Source organism: Pan paniscus, chromosome 19 (assembly GCF_029289425.2).
Source record: "Pan paniscus chromosome 19, NHGRI_mPanPan1-v2.0_pri, whole genome shotgun sequence".
Lineage (NCBI taxonomy): Eukaryota > Metazoa > Chordata > Mammalia > Primates > Hominidae > Pan > Pan paniscus.
The window spans coordinates 56161115-56176263 of NC_073268.2; the positions used below are offsets into that span (position 1 = coordinate 56161115).

Sequence of the window (15149 nt, forward strand, 5' to 3'; positions counted from 1 at the left end):
AATAAAGCAATAATGTGTGCCATGGCCTTTGGCCAGCCTCTATCTGGCTTTCCCTGTTGTAGCCCTGGGACCTTGGGGAGCCCCACCCCACCTGGAATTCACAGGGCGGGCCGGTGTTGGCCGTGACTCACAGTGACCCTGAGCTGCCTTTCTAGGAGACCCTCCTCCTTCCCTCCCATCCTGCCTCTACACTCCTTTTCCCCTCCTAAGCAACAACCACATGAACCCAGACAGTGCTCCAGAGAGGCAGAGCCACAGTCAGCAGCTGGGCAACCAGGGGGATGGCGCGGGGAGACGGCAGGGGAGTGGGCTCCAGAAAGGACATTTGGCATCTTCACAGACCTGCCCAACCTCCTGGGTTGGCAACTGGGATTTTCTTGGTCCTTCCAGGGATGGCCTAGACTAGCTTGGAGATGTAGGGGGTCCAGGAAGATGGGGCAGGGCTGGTAGGAACACAAGAAACCCAGGCAGTCATCTGGTCCAGGGCTTTCAAGCTTCTCTTTGGAACAGAACTGCAATCATTTGTTTGTAACCAGGAGCTGCTTTGTAAGAGCTGCAGCCCACAGCCCTGCTGGTTCCTCTCACCTCCCTCTTGTCTACCGCAGCCCCCGACTGTCAGCCTCAAGATCTTGGAACACAGTTTAATAACCACTAGTGTGGTTCATCTGCCCATTTCACAGATAGGGAAATGAATCCCAAGAGGGAAGTCTCTTGCCACAGACTTACAGCGAGTTGGGGCTGGCCAGGGCCTAAAATCCAGTGCTATTTCCCAGGGTCATTTAGGGACAGACTGCAGGGACAATTGTAAGGGGGAGACCACTAGGTGCCAGGGGTGCTCACAGAGGAGAGGGGTGCCCAGGGGCAAAGCAGAGGAGGCATAGAGGCTGGCATTAAGTTGCCAACCACAGAGGAGCAGCCCAGCCTGCTCGACAGAGTGTAAAAGAAAAATAGCTCCATGCCTGTGGCCTCTTCCCCGTGGCCACCAGTGCAGCCTCTGACCATGGGAATAACCACCCCTCTGTTTCCACCTCATCTGCCCTCCTTCTCCAGCTCCCTGTCCCCAGGAAGGGGAGCCTCAAGCTGTAGGCAGGGACTGGCTGGCAAACCAGGCACTGGGCCACAGCTCGTTTGACCACACAGGCCCTCTGAGACCATAGAACACAAGTCCTTTGACTTTCGGCCTTCCTGTGTCCCCAGCTTCCTCCCGCCCCAGGGAGGGCAGGGCTGTGATTTTGCACATTAGTGGGTGATAGTTTGTGTCCCGGGGTCCCTCGTGTCCACACGGCTCTGACACACCCTCCTGACCATGAGGCCAGTGTGGACTCTGTGTGCTCAGGTCCCCGCCCAGCCCTGACTCCTGAATTTTTCTAGGGAGAGAGCTCATGGCTTTTGACACATTCTCAATTGGGTCTGTGGTCCAGGAGATCGAGAACCCCTGCAGAAGGTGAGGACGGGCCTTCCAGGGAGGAGGGGGCAGAAATGTAGTAGAAAGGGCACTGCTGCTTTCTCTGTTCCCTGCCAGAGGCTTTACATGTAACACTTGGTCTTGTTCCCCTTGCCTCCTTGTGATGCTGGGGTCACTGTCCCCATTTTACAGATGAGGAAACTGAGGCTTAGCATTGTCAGGTTGCTTGCTTCAGGATGCAGCCCTGGCTGAGGGATTGAAAAAGCCAGGGCAGGGCCAGAGGTCAAAGGCGGGTATTGCACCTGCTTCTACAAGGGGGTGCAGCTCTAGAACCTGTACCAGCCAGTGCTTCAGAAGCCTCCCCTGACTGCATCCATGACAGACCTTGAGCCCCCAGGTCCTGGTTCCCAGCAAATTTTTTCAGCAGCCAGAGAGCCTGGCACAGGACCTGGCAGTTCGCCTCCAAGGTTCATTCCTGCCATATGGAAAACAGCCCTCACAACTGGCCTCTTGTGTCCTCACTGAGGCGTTAATGAGGGTGGGGGCAGAGTGCCCCCTAACCACGGCAGGTAGGACCCGGCTGGCAGGTGGGCTCCAAGGGGCTCCCCCCAAGAGGCTCCTCCCACCCCCAGGCATGACACCCAGGCCCTCCAGAGCCCCCAGCAAAGACTTTATTTGCTTGTATCAATGTCAGCTGCCAGACCGCAGAGCCCGTCCCTGCCCGCCATCTGTCCAGCTCAGCCACCCTCTCACCACCCCCTGGCAGATAAGAGCAGTGCAATCTGCAGAACATGCCCAGGGCTGAGGCCGTGCCCCACCCCCATCCTTCCTGAAATTCCAACAGCACAGAAGGCGTGGGCTTTGGTGTCTCCATCTGTAGAGAATATATGATGATGTCCAGCCTGCGTGCCTTCCAGGGATTTCTAAGAATCATGTGGGGAAGGTATTTTAAAAGTTCAGAATACAAACAAAATGACAAGGAGCAAACTCAGCTGGTCACCCACACATTCCCTGCCCAGACGTCCCGTCCCCAGGGCACTGGACCCCAGCCACCTGGGCTGGGAGCCTTTCTCTGGGCTGTGCTGGGGCAGCTGTGGGAGCCCCCAGAATGAGGACAGCCTGCAGTGGGTGGGCCTGCTTTGTCTCCCTACCCAGGGATGCCTCATGTTCCCCAGGATGGTGTGAGGACAGTCTCCGGATGGGAATGTCAGCATTGCCTGGTCTGTGCAGGGCACCAAGCTAGGGTCAGGGACTGTCGTGTAGCTCATACCCAAGGATGGCAGAAATTGGGAGGGGGGGGGCTTGAGGAAAGGGAGCAGGCGTACCTCCCCCTTTCACATGGAGTGGCACGAAGTTTAGTCCCCACCTCAGGGCAGGCACGTCATGTCTCCTTACTTCTCCAAAGCCGATCACTCTGTTTTAAGCTCAGGGGTCTCACGACCTACTTTAGAGGAAGGTCACAGGATTCTTCAGGGCCTGCTTTGGGGGAGAACAGCAGTCAGAGAGACCTTCCTGTGTCAGCTGCCTCCTCAGATGCCAGGGTACCGTATTCTGGGGTGGTGTGTCCTGAGCCCCCAAACCCAATTCCTTCCTCAGACCCAGGGAAGCTCTGCTCCAGCTGTTTCTGCCGCGGCCCCACCACACTTAGTAGCATTCGCCTCCAAGCTGCTCCCCTCCCATCGGGAAGATTCCACTCAGTACCTTTGTGAGGGAGTCCTGATGAGGTTTCCTTCTGGGTGCCTGGCAGGATCTGCTTACAACCCCCCCACTCAGAAACCCCCAAGGCAAAGGAACACTGAGGCTGCATCGGCTACAGAAGGAGCAGTAAAAACCACGTCAGAAGCAGGAAGAAAACACAAATAAATATCAATAAACCATCCTGTCACAAGGCAGTTAATTCCAAATTTTGCCACCATAGAGAAGCAGCTGCTTGCACCGAGGCAGGCCACCCTTGGCTTCCTCCTCTGGAAAACCAGAGAGACAAAGGTCAGGGGCTGTCCTAGGAGAGGGCCACAAGCCAGGACCTGCACAAACTGCAGAGCCTGCAGAGGCCAGTCCCTGCTCTTCCTCAACTTGGAGGCAAAGACAAACAGGAGGGGCCTGCCCCAGCCCCTGAGGGAAGTTCTGCAGATGCTCCCCACCGGGGCTCTGGGAGGCAGAGTCGCCTCTAGGGGTCTGTGCCTACTTCTCTTGGGGATGGTGGGCGAGCTGGGTGGGCAGCCAGCCCTGACCTCTGGGCATCCTTTGCTCTTACAGGACCTGGGCATGGAGTCGACCTCGCTAGACGACGTTCTGTATCGCTACGCCAGCTTCCGGAACCTGGTGGACCCCATCACACACGACCTCATCATCAGCCTGGCACGCTACATCCACTGTCCCAAGCCGGTAGGGTGGCTGTGGTCCAAGCCAGCCAGGTCCCGGGGTGTGCGGTGGGTGCCTTTCTGGGCAGAGCAGCTCTATGCCCAAGGAGGACTGGCAGACACTGCCCAGGCCCAAGGAGGACAAGCCCGTCCTCCAGGCACCAAGTGCTTGAGGTGCTCTCCCTTGGTGCCACTAGCACAGATTGGTTTTGTTTGGCCCAGGGGGTGAATTCATTGCCAACATTTAAAAACCAGAATTTTTCACATGATCCCTATATTGAGCTGCCCTTGAAAAACTGGAAGCTCCAGCAACATGAAGCCCTCATTTCTGCAGGGCTGGAGCTAAGTAGCCATCCCTGTTATATGGGGCCAAGGCCACCACATACAGTTGTACAGGTTGTACCTTGCACAAAAGCATGCGTACAGAGGGGTGGCAGGGTAGGGGGAGGCAGGGGAAAGTTCAAATCCAGCCCTCTCTCTACCCACCAAGCCATGAGCCCTGGTGCAAGCCCGTGTCCCCCTGGAGGTGAACTTTTTCTTATTTGCACAAAGGTGTCATAGAAGGCTGTCCGGGGCCCTGCATGGGGCTGTCCACTTTGCCTCAGTCCCCACCACTCCCAGATGTCTTCACCTCTGAGGCTGAGTGTCCTTTGACACCCACCCCTTCACTCATGTCTTCTTCCTACTGGCCCTGGGAGCTCGGAAGGGAAAGCTCCATGGCTCTCCAGGCTCCAGATCTGCAGCTCAGCCCTGCCTGGATGGGAGGTTCTGCCCTGTTCCTGCAGCTCCAGGTCTAGGCTTCCCCAGGGCTATGCAGCCCGACCTGGCGGGAAGGGGAGGGCCGGCTGGGGACATTTCCACACTTGAGCGCTTCTCTGTTGCTTTGGTTTTTTTCTGTCTCATCCCTCAATTTCCAGTGGCTTCCAAAAGAAGTGCTTCCCCACTGGCAGTCAGGAAACCAGAGCAGGACGAAGGGGTATGGGAGGGAAGTTTTTCCTTTTGGTGTAGGATCTAGGCCAGGAGTGAGATGGTTCCCAAGCCCACCTGTCGCTCGGCCTGGATACAGACTTGACTGTGGTCCTACAGTGAGCTGGAGCCTTGCTCTGGAAAGGTGTTTCCTGGGGCTGAGCTCCATCTGCAGCTTTGTCGGGGGCCTTCTCTCTGACTCTGGGGCTACCTGATGCAAAGGCTCTGAGGTGGGGGCCCAGCTGTGGAGGGCTGGGAGCCGGCCAGGGTCAGGAGCACAATGTTGCAGAAGGCAGGGATGCAGGGCCCAATGGGAGGGGAAGGAAAGCTGGTGTTGTGGAAGCCTCGAGGCCTGATTGGTGCCAGGAGCCACAGGGAGTTGGCTGGGGCTGGTGCCTCCGTTGCTTCTCATGCAGTTCCACCCGGTTCTGCCTGGGGAGGTGGGAAGGGACGGGAGTCAGGCCTGTGAGGAGGCCTTGCCAGGTGCCAGACTCTGCCTTTCCTAGAGCAGCAATGGAGTTGCTCACAGATGAGAGGGTGAAAGGCGATGGGGCTCTCAAAAAAGCAAAAAAGAAATAGGAGGGCTATGTATATGCCCATCTTTGAGTTAAGGAAAACAAAATTCAGGTAATCAAGTGATCTGAGCAAGGTTACACCTCCGAGGAGAACCACAGGTGTGATTTGGGCCTATGCAGTGACCCAGAGCCGGGTGGGACACAGGCCGGTGGTCCCTGGGTGGTCAGTGCCCATGGAGGCAGGAGGAGGGGCCTGGTGGGAGCAGCCGAGCTCCCCTCCCTCCCCAACCTGCCCCTCACAGGTTGCCTCATGGACAGCCTGTGTGGGGAGAAGGACCCACCCTCTCAGAGAGAGAGGCAGGCCAGGGAGTGGGTAAGGGCCACTGTGAGACCCTGTGAGACAGGACCAGGCAAGGCCAGCAGGAGGGGCGGGAACTCCTGCCTTCTGATCTTCCCTTTCCATCTGGGTAGGGGCGGGGCTGGGGGGTGCATACCTGTGTTGTTGTGGTCCATTCAGGTGGCTGTAACAAATTAACGTAGACTGGGTGGCTTACAAACAGTAGAAATTTATCTCTCATGCTTCTGAAGGTTGGAAGTCTGAGATCTGGGTGCCAGCCTGGTTGGTGACTGGCAAGGACCTTTTTCTGGGTTACAGACAGTCACCTTCCTGTGTCCTCACATGGCAGGAAATGGGCAAAGGAGCAGGAATCCCGTTGTGAGAGCTCCACCCCCCTGGCCTAATCACCTCCCAAAGGCCCCACCTCTAAATACCATCACCCTGGGGATTAGGTTTCAACACGTGAATTCTGGGGAGATACCGATATTCAGTCCATTGCGTGGTGTAACCTTCCTCAAACCACTTCAACACCTGGACTTTGTTTTCCTCAAAACAAAATCAGAGCCAGCCAGAGTGGGTGAGCCCTGCTAAAGCCCAGAGACCTGGAAGGCCCCTTTCGCGCCCATGTGGCAAGCGAGGCTCTCTGGATGAGGCAGGGGTGGGAGGTCCCCAGGCTGGTGGTAGGAGCAGCCCCTCCATCCACCCCAGAGGGCTGACCAGGACATCCTGGTCAGAGCCATTTGCATCTGAGAAGTTCATGTCAGCCCACGTTATGGGTCTAGAGATTGTAGGCAGAGGTGTCAAGACCGGAGATCTCGTTCCAAAGGTAAATTGGATACTACACGGACCTCACTGAACATCCTTTAGTGAGGGGCTGTGCTGTAGTTTAAACAAAACCCAAACTCCTCATCTGGCTTTGCCTGAGTCTCTGAGCTCACCTCTCCCACTTGTCGCCCTGCGAGCTCTGCTCTAGCACGTGGGCCTCCCTCCTCTGTTCCTGACACCTCCACACCCTCTCCTACCTTAGGGACGTCGCTGCTCCCTTTGACTGCTCCAGCCTCTTCTGTCTGAGTTGCCTTCTCCTGAGTTCAGACTGAGCCTACGGCCTCGGAGAGGCCTTCATTGACAAGCCTGCCTAGTGTAGGCTCCTGATCAGCCTGTCTCGAGCCCCATTTATTTTTCCATTCGTTTCTCTGTTTTACTTACTGGTCTCTGAAATTACCTTGCTTATTTATTTGTTGGCTAATTTATTGTCTGTTTTCCCCACTAGAATATAAACTCTGAAGGGAAGGGTGTCTGTCTTGTTCATAATTCCAACCTGCACCAGGCAGGAAGCAGGCAACATATTCCATTGTGAAGTTTGAAGAGAGTTTAGTAAAGGGTTGAGGACAGGATAAAGGAAGTCAACAGGGGACATTGAGACATCCAAAGACAGCAGTGGTAGGAAGTTGTTTCACAGGAGGACAAGCTGTATTGCCAGAGGCAGGGTGAGAACACCTGGTCCAGAGCCACGCTGCATTATCCATTGCCATATAGCAAACTACCCCAAAACTTAGTGGCTTAAAACAACAGACATTTATTGTTATAGTCTCTGTAGGTTTGCAGGGGCAGCTTAAGTAGGTAGTTTAGCTTTGGGTCTCTCAAGACATTGATCAGGGCTGCAGTGTCAGAAGGCTTAACAGAAGTTGGCAGGTCTGCCAGGCTCGGTGGCTCACACCTTTGGGAGGCCACCGAGCACTTTGGGAGGCCGAGGCAGGTGGATCATCTGAGGTTGGAAGTTCGAGACCAGCCTGACCAACATGAAGAAACCCCGTCTCTACTAAAAATACAAAATTAGCCAGGCGTGGTGGCGCATGCCTGTAATCCCAGCTACTCGGGAGGCTGAGGCAGGAGAATCACTGGAACCCGGCAGGCGGAGGTTGCTGTGAGCTGAGATCGCGCCATTGCACTCCAGCCTGGGCAACAAGAGCGAAACTCCGTCTCAAAAAAAAAAAGAAGTTGGCAGGTCCACTTCCAAGGCGGCACACTCGCCCTGTAGCCTCTCCATGGGACTGCTTGAGTGTCCTCACATCATGGCAGCTGGCTTATCCCACAACAGGTGATAATATAGAAGCCATAATGCCTTTCTTTCTTTCCTTTCTTTTCTTTCTTTCTTTCTTTTCTTTCTTTCTTTCTTTCGACAGAGTCTCGCTGTATCACCTAGGCTGGAGTGCAATGGCACAATCTCGACTCACTGCAACCTCTGGCTCCCGGGTTTAAGCAGTTCTCCTGCCTCAGCCTCCCAAGTAGCTTGGGATTACAGGCACCTGCCACCACAACTGGCTAATGTTTTGTATTTTTAGTAGAGACGGGGTTTCGCCATGTTGGCCAGCCTGGTCTCAAACTCCTGACCTCAGGTGATCCACCCGCCTCGGCCTTCCAAAGTGCTGGGATTACAGGTGTGAGCCACTATGCCTGGCCTTGCTTTTTTTTGTTGTTGTTGTTTGTATTTGTTTGTTTGTTTTGAGACAGGGTCCCACTCTGATGCCCAGGCTGGAGTGCAGAGGTGTGATCATAACTTTCTGCAGCCTGGAACTACTAGGCTCAAGTGATCCTCCCACCTCACCCTCCCAAGTAGCTGGGACTGCAGGCAGGCACCACCATGCCTAGCTAATTTTTTGTTTTCTTTTCTTGTAGAGACGGGGCACTCACTATGTTGCCAAGGCTGGTCTCAAACTCCTAGCCTCAAGCAATCCCCCTCTCTTGGCCTCCCAAAGCACTAGGATTGCAGGTGTGAGCCCAACCCCCACAATACCTTTTAAGACCCAGTCTCAGAAGTCACAAACCATCATTTCCACCATTCTATTGGTTCTAATGATTCTGTTGCTCACCTAGACCAGCCCTGCTACAATGTGGAAGGACATTACGCAGGGGCACAGATGCCAGGAGCCGATAGCAGCAAGGCTGTCTTGGAGGCCGGCGGCTGCACATGCTGAAGTGGGGGAATCAGAATAAACTCCCCCATCTGTCTCTCCTCCTGCCCTCTGGTCTTGCTGCCATTGCTCCCATTAGCTGAACCCAAGTGGAAGCCAGGGGGAAGAGAGCCCAGTGATGCAGTCTCTAGAGCCCAGCCTTCTGAGCAGAGAAGGGCAGAGTGGACTGTGGGGCAAGAGGAAACAGAAAAGCCGGCACACAGTCTCTGCATCTGGAATGGTGTCCAGTGTAATGAGGGGGACAGTCAACATTTGATGAATGTATGAATGAATTTATGGATGAGGGAGGGATAGCCTTGAATGGAGGGCAGTGGAGGGCTGTGCTTGTCGGGATCCTGGAGCAGTTACAGAGGTGCCTGGGGAGTGAAGATGGCAGATGGTATCACTGCCTGATGGCTGAGAGCCGGAGCAGTGTCGGGTGCTGGTACCCCTCCCAGGTCAGCCTGCAGGTCGGCACGTCATCTTTCCTGACAGATTAATGAGAAGCCCCTCAAACACGTTCTGCCCCAGGACCTGGGCAGCCTCACTGGGAAGGTCTGGAGAGGCTGCTGCCCTGACCTGCACTCATAGTCACTTGACTGTGCCACATCCCACTCATGCCATCTTCAGGGATTGGGGGAGGACTGCAAAGCATTGATTCAGCACACAGCCATTGAGCCTTCTGGGCGGGTTAGGATTCTGCTGCACATAACAGAAGCCCAGGCGGGCTGGCTCCAGCAAGGAAGAAAATGTGTTCTACAGATACCGAGGTGTCTTGTGGCGCCCACAGGCAGCCAAGTTAGACCAAGGTGCTAGAACTATAGATAAGCACGGTGCAGAGGTCCCTCCTTCCCTCCTCGCTGCTCTACCCTGCCTCCCTCTGCATTCCCTCTGCACAGACTGCTCTTCCCCCTGCCGCATGGTAGGGAATGTGGCTAGCTATGGCTCCCAGGTTACTTCTCAGGGTTCCAGCCACTGGAGGAGTTAGGGTATGTGTGTCTCAATGTCAAGTCCAGCTTCCTCCTCCTCTTCCTCTTCCTCCTCCTCTTCCTTCTCCTCTTCCTCCTCCTCCTCTTCCTTCTCTTCCTCCTCCTCCTCCTCTTCCTCCTCCTCTTCCTGATCCTCTTCCTTCTTCTCCTCCTCTTCCTCCTCCTCTTCCTCCTCCTTCCTCCTCTTCCTCCTCCTACCCCTCCTCTTCCTCCTCCTCCTACTACTACTCCTCCTCCTCTTCTCCTTCCTCCTCCTCCTCCCCCTCCCCTTCCTCCTCCTCCTCTCCCTCCTCCTCTTCCTCCTTCTCCTCCTCTCCCTCCCCCCGTTCCCCACCTTCTTACTGCTCCACTTCTGGGCCAGTGCTGCCTAGTCCTGTTCTCTGCAGGAGGGAGCCCTGGAGGGGTTCTTTGAAAAGTGGAAGAGTTGGGAAAAAATGAGACAGTCTCACTGAAGGCTTTTCTGGTTGTAAATGATAGAAACACTTTGAACTGACCTAAGCCAAAGACAGGATTTCTCACAAGGAGGGCAGCAGATAGCGGTTAGGAGCATCAGCCTCAGAGCTGGCTGACTTTAGATCCTGACTCCATCTTACAAGCTGGGAGGCCTTGCCCATCTATTTAAGTTCTTTTTGCCTCAGTTCCCTCATTTGTAAAGCGGGGTTATTAGTAATACCTGTCTCATAGGGTTGTAGTGAGGTATGGGACTATAGTTTGTAGGGCACTTAGGGAGGTCGAGGCAGGTGGACCACTTGAGGTCAGGATTTGAGACCAGCCTGACCAACATGGTGAAACCCCGTCTCTAATAGAAATACAAAAAAAATTAGCCGGGCATGGATGGCGGGTGCCTGTAGTCCCAGCTACTCGGGAGGCTGAAGCAAGAGAACCGCTTGAATCTGGGAGGTGGAGGTTGCATTGAGCTGAGATTGCACCACTGCACTCCAGCCGGGCAACAGAGCAAGACTCTGTCTAAAAAAAAAAATTGTAGGGCAGAACTGTGTGGTACTTTTCCTCACTCATTATAAGGGTCATGGCTGACACTCCTATAACCAGACACAGGGTAACAAAAAAGCAGAACGAATGTATTTAATCAAAATTTTACACAACGTGGGAGCTTTCAGAAATGAAGACGCTCAGGTGAGGCACGGTGGCTCACGCCTGTAATACCAGCACTTTGTGAGACCGAGGCAGGCGGATCGTCTGAGGTCAGGAGTTCAAGACCAACCTGGCCAACATAGTGAAACCCTGTCTCTACTAAAAATACAAAAATTAGCTGGGCGTGGTGGCACGCGCCTGTAATCCCAGCTACTCGGGAGGCTAAGCCAGGAGAATCACTTGAACCTGGGAGACGGAGGTTGCAGTGAGCTGAGATGGTGCCACTGTACTCCAGCCTGAGGGGGGGGACAGAGCAAGACTCCGTCACTAAAAAAAAAAAAGAAAAGGAAAGGAAAGAAAAGAAATGAGGACCCTTAGCCCCAGCTACCTGGGAGGCTGATACAGGAGGATTACATGAGTCCAGGAATTCAATACCAGCAAGGGCAATATAGTGAGACCCCCATCTCTTTAAAAAAAGAAAGAAATGAAGACCCCAAACCCCAGGGAAAGAGGTTTTTTTGTTTTTTTGGTTTTTTGTTTGTTAGAATTTGTTTATTTTAATTATATTTATTTATTTATTTATTTTAAAACGGAATTTTGCTCTTGTTGCCCAGGCTGGAGTACAATGGCGTGATCTCGGCCCACCTCAACCTCTGCCTCCTGGGTTCACGCGATTCTCCTGCCTCAGCCTTCCGAGCAGCTGGGATCACAGACATGCACCACCATGCCTGGCTAATTTTGTATTTTCAGTAGAGATGGGGTTTCTCCATGTTGGTCAGGCTGGTCTCAAACTCCCAACCTCAGGTGATCCGCCCCCCTCTGCCTCCCAAAGTGCTGGGATTACAGGCATGAGCCACCACGCCTGGCCTGTTTGTTTGTTTGTTGACAGAGTCTCACTCTGTCGCCCAGGCTGGAGTGCAATGACGTGATCTCGGCTCACTGGACCCTCCACCTCCTGGGTTCAAGCAACTCTCCTGCCTCAGCCTACCAAGTAGCTGGGACTACAGGTGCCCGCCACCACGCCTAGCTAATTTTTTGTATTTTTAGTAGAGATGGAGTTTCGCCATGTTGGCCAGGCTAGTCTCGAACTCCTGACCTCAGGTGATCCACCCACCTCGGCCTCCCAAAGTGCTGGGATTACAGGCGTGAGCCACCACACTCAGCCAGCTATCTGTTTTTATACTCAGGTTTGGTAAAGAGTGCACAAGCTTGTAGAAATGCGATTGGACAAAGGGTGTGATCTAATGGTGATAGGCTGAGGGGACCCAGGAAGGCTATCTGCTCAGATTCTTCTTGGCCTCTCTCTGCAGTGTTCCTTCCTACCCCTCTGGAATGGCCTTCAAGACAGAAGGGAGAGAGTGACCTGCCTAGTTTTATGGCTTGCTTTGAGGGAGAGGGGTTCTGGTCTCTGTGACCTGCCTTGGGGAAGAAGAATTCTGGTTTCTCTGACTCACTCTGGGGGAGAAGAAGGGCCAGAGACAGGAGGGCAGCAGAAGGGCAGAAAAACTTTGCTTCTGAGGCCTTCCAATTTCCGTTAGTTCAAAACTCTCTGCTGGCCCTGGCGCCATGCTTTGGAATTGTGTTCTGAGCCCCAAAATGTTCGTGCAAACAGTGCTCAGAGGAGATGCCCAATGCATCGCAGCTGCTCAATACATGTTAGCTGTTGTCAGTTTAGTTCAGACAAGCAGAAGGGAACTCTCACTCCTGAGAGAACATCAGCTCACTTGTGCTCTCAAGGCAACTCTATGAGGTGTCCATATCTACTGTTCCTGTCTAGCCAGTGAGGAGACCCAGGCTCCTCAGTTCTCCCTGGTAGTGGCAGATACACTTCCATCCCGAGCCTGGCCCTGTGCGTGGCTGCCCCCTTGTGGCAATGGCAGTGCAGTGATGCCCCCTTGTCCTCTGTTCTCGTGTGTGTGTGCGTGTGTGTGTGTGTGTGTGTGTGTGTGTCAGAGTCCCACACCAGTCCTACTCTGGCGCCCAGGCCAGAGTTCAGTGGCGCGATCTCGGCTCACTGCAACCTCCACCTCCCGGGTTCAAGCGATTCTCCTGCCACAGCCTCCCAAGTAGCTGGGACTACAGGCACCCACGACTACACCTGGCTAATTTTTGTATTTTTAGTAGAGACGGGGTTTCACCATATTGGACAGGCTGGTGTCGAACTCCTGACCTTGTGATCCGCCTGCCTCGGCCTCCCAAAGTGCTGGGATTACAGGCGTGAACTACCGCGCCCGGCCTCTGTTCTCTTCTTTTAAGGCTCAGCTGCCCAGGCTGAGAGGGTAGACAGGGATTTTGGCCCCAGATTTTGGAAACCCTGGGAAGTGATTGAAGGAGGAGCTGCAGCTGAGGGGCTCAGTTCTAAGCTTTGGAGACTGGCTACATTCTGTCCTGGGGTGGTTCCAGGAGTGATGCTGGGCAGACCACCTGATCCCACCCATGGTCTTTGAACCAGTGCTTCTCCACCTCAGCTGCACTAGGGAATCACCTGGGGACCTTTTAAAAATCCCCATGTGGCCAGGCAGGGTGGCTCACACCTGTAATCCCAGCACTTTAGGAGGCCGAGGTGGGCAGATCACGAGGTCAGGAGTTCGAGACCAGCCTGGCCAACATGGTGAAACCCCATCTCTATTAAGATGCAAAAAATTAGTGGGGTGTGGTGGCAGGCGTCTGTAATCAGCTACTTGGGAGGCTGAAGCAGGAGAATCGTTTGAACCTGGGAGATGGAGGTTGCAGTGAGCCAAGACCGCGCCACTGCACTCCAGCCTGGGCAACAGAGTGAGACTCCATCTCAAAAAAAAGAAAAAAAAAAATCCCTGTGCCTGAGCCACCCACCCATCATTGGGGTGGCCCAGGCATCAGTGTTATTTTGTTGTTGTTTGGTTTGGTTTGGTTTTTTGAGACTAGGTCTCACCCTGTCTGGAGTGCAGAGGTGTGATCACGGCTCACTGCAGCCTTCACTTTCGGGGCTCAAGAGCCTCCTACCTCAGCCTCCCGGGTAGCTGGGACTGCAGGCACATGACACCATGATGGGCTTTTTTTTTTTTTTTTTTTTTTTTGAGAGCAAGTCTCACTATATTGCCCAGGGTAGTCTTGAACTCCTGGGGTCAAGTGATCCTCCTGCCTCAGCCTCCCAAAGTGCTGGGATTACAAGAGTGAGCCACAGCACCTGGCCCATCAGTGGACTTTAAAGCTCCCCTGAGATTCCAGGCCGGGCGCAGTGGCTAACGCCTGTAATGGGAGGCCGAGGCGGGCGGATCACAAGGTCAGGAGATCGAGACCATCCTCGCTAACACAGTGAGACCCCCGTCTCTACTAAAAATGCAAAAAAATTGGCCGGGCATGTTGGCGGGCGCCTGTAGTCCCAGCTACTGGAGAGGCTGAGGCAGGAGAATGGCGTGAACCCAGGAGGCGGAGCTTGCAGTGAGCCAAGATCGCGCCACTACACTCCATCCTGGGCGACAGAGCGATACTCCGTCTCAAAAAAAAGAAAAAAAAAGCTCCCCTGAGATTCCAGTATGAAAGATTCCAAGGTGAAGCACAGCTCTAGATGGGCCATCTCCAGTGTCACCTCCTATTCTCTCTTTGTTTTATTTATTTATTATTATTATTATTTTTTTTTTTTTTGAGATGGAGTCTCACTCTGTCACCCAGGCTGGAGTGCAGTGGTGCGATCTCGGCTCACTGTAACCTCCGCCTCCTGGGTTCAAACAATTCTCCTGCCTCAGCACTCCGGAGCAGCTGGGATCACAGGCGCCTGCCGTCACGCCCAGCTAATTTTTGTATTCTTAGTAGAGACAGGGTTTTGCCATGTTGGCCAGGCTGATCTCGAACTCCTGACCTCAGGTGATCCATCCACCTTGGCCTCCCAACGTGCTGGGATTAACAGGCGTGAGCCACCGTGCCTGGCCCCTATTCTCCCTTTGAGCTCTAAGGTCGGCTCCCACCATGGCCCCACTCCCTGAACTTGTGCTGGCCATGGCCTCCTTGTTGGAGACCCAGTGGCCTCTGGGTGGGGGTCTAACCCCATTAGTCACTCTTCTTGGTGTCCAGACTCCGCTACTCCTGCTGCTCTGATGGAGTCTTCTCTGACTGCTGTGTGTCCACTGTTCTCTCTCCCTCCTGCTTAGCTCATTCTCTGGCCAGGGGTTTAATCTTACTGATGAATGTGTCCAGCCTGGACCTGTCTTGAGCCCCAACCCCATAAGTCCAGTGGCATCCACAGCTGGAGGTATTGTGAGCCCCTCAAACTTACCATGGCCCCACATGAGCAGGTCAACCCCCTCCTGCCTTCTCACCCACTTCTTGTCTTGAGCCCCTTGCCTTCTACTCATGTCCCAAGCCCAAAGCCTAGACCCTCCTCACCCTCCCTGCCCACACCTTCTCCATCCAGCATATCAGTCAGCTGTGTGGCCTCTGTCCCCTCAGCCCCTTCCAATAGCCTGGCCCTGAGTCACCCTCTCCACCTCCTGTCCACCCCTCTCTCCATCTCCCAGTCTGAGGAACATCCCCCTTGAGGGACTCCCCTGCAACCCCC

At 54.2% G+C, this 15149-nt stretch overlaps 1 protein-coding gene across 2 annotated transcripts in view; it reads left to right on the forward strand.

The window, feature by feature from the left end:
• LRRC75A (leucine rich repeat containing 75A) overlaps positions 1-15149 on the forward strand; it is a 49958-nt gene that overhangs the window by 26184 nt on the left and 8625 nt on the right. For both annotated transcript variants that reach the window (XM_034943302.4, XM_034943301.3), the window contains exon 2: positions 3662-3790. In XM_034943302.4, the coding sequence (XP_034799193.1) occupies positions 3662-3790 (129 nt within the window). The remainder of the gene's footprint in view (positions 1-3661; positions 3791-15149) is intronic.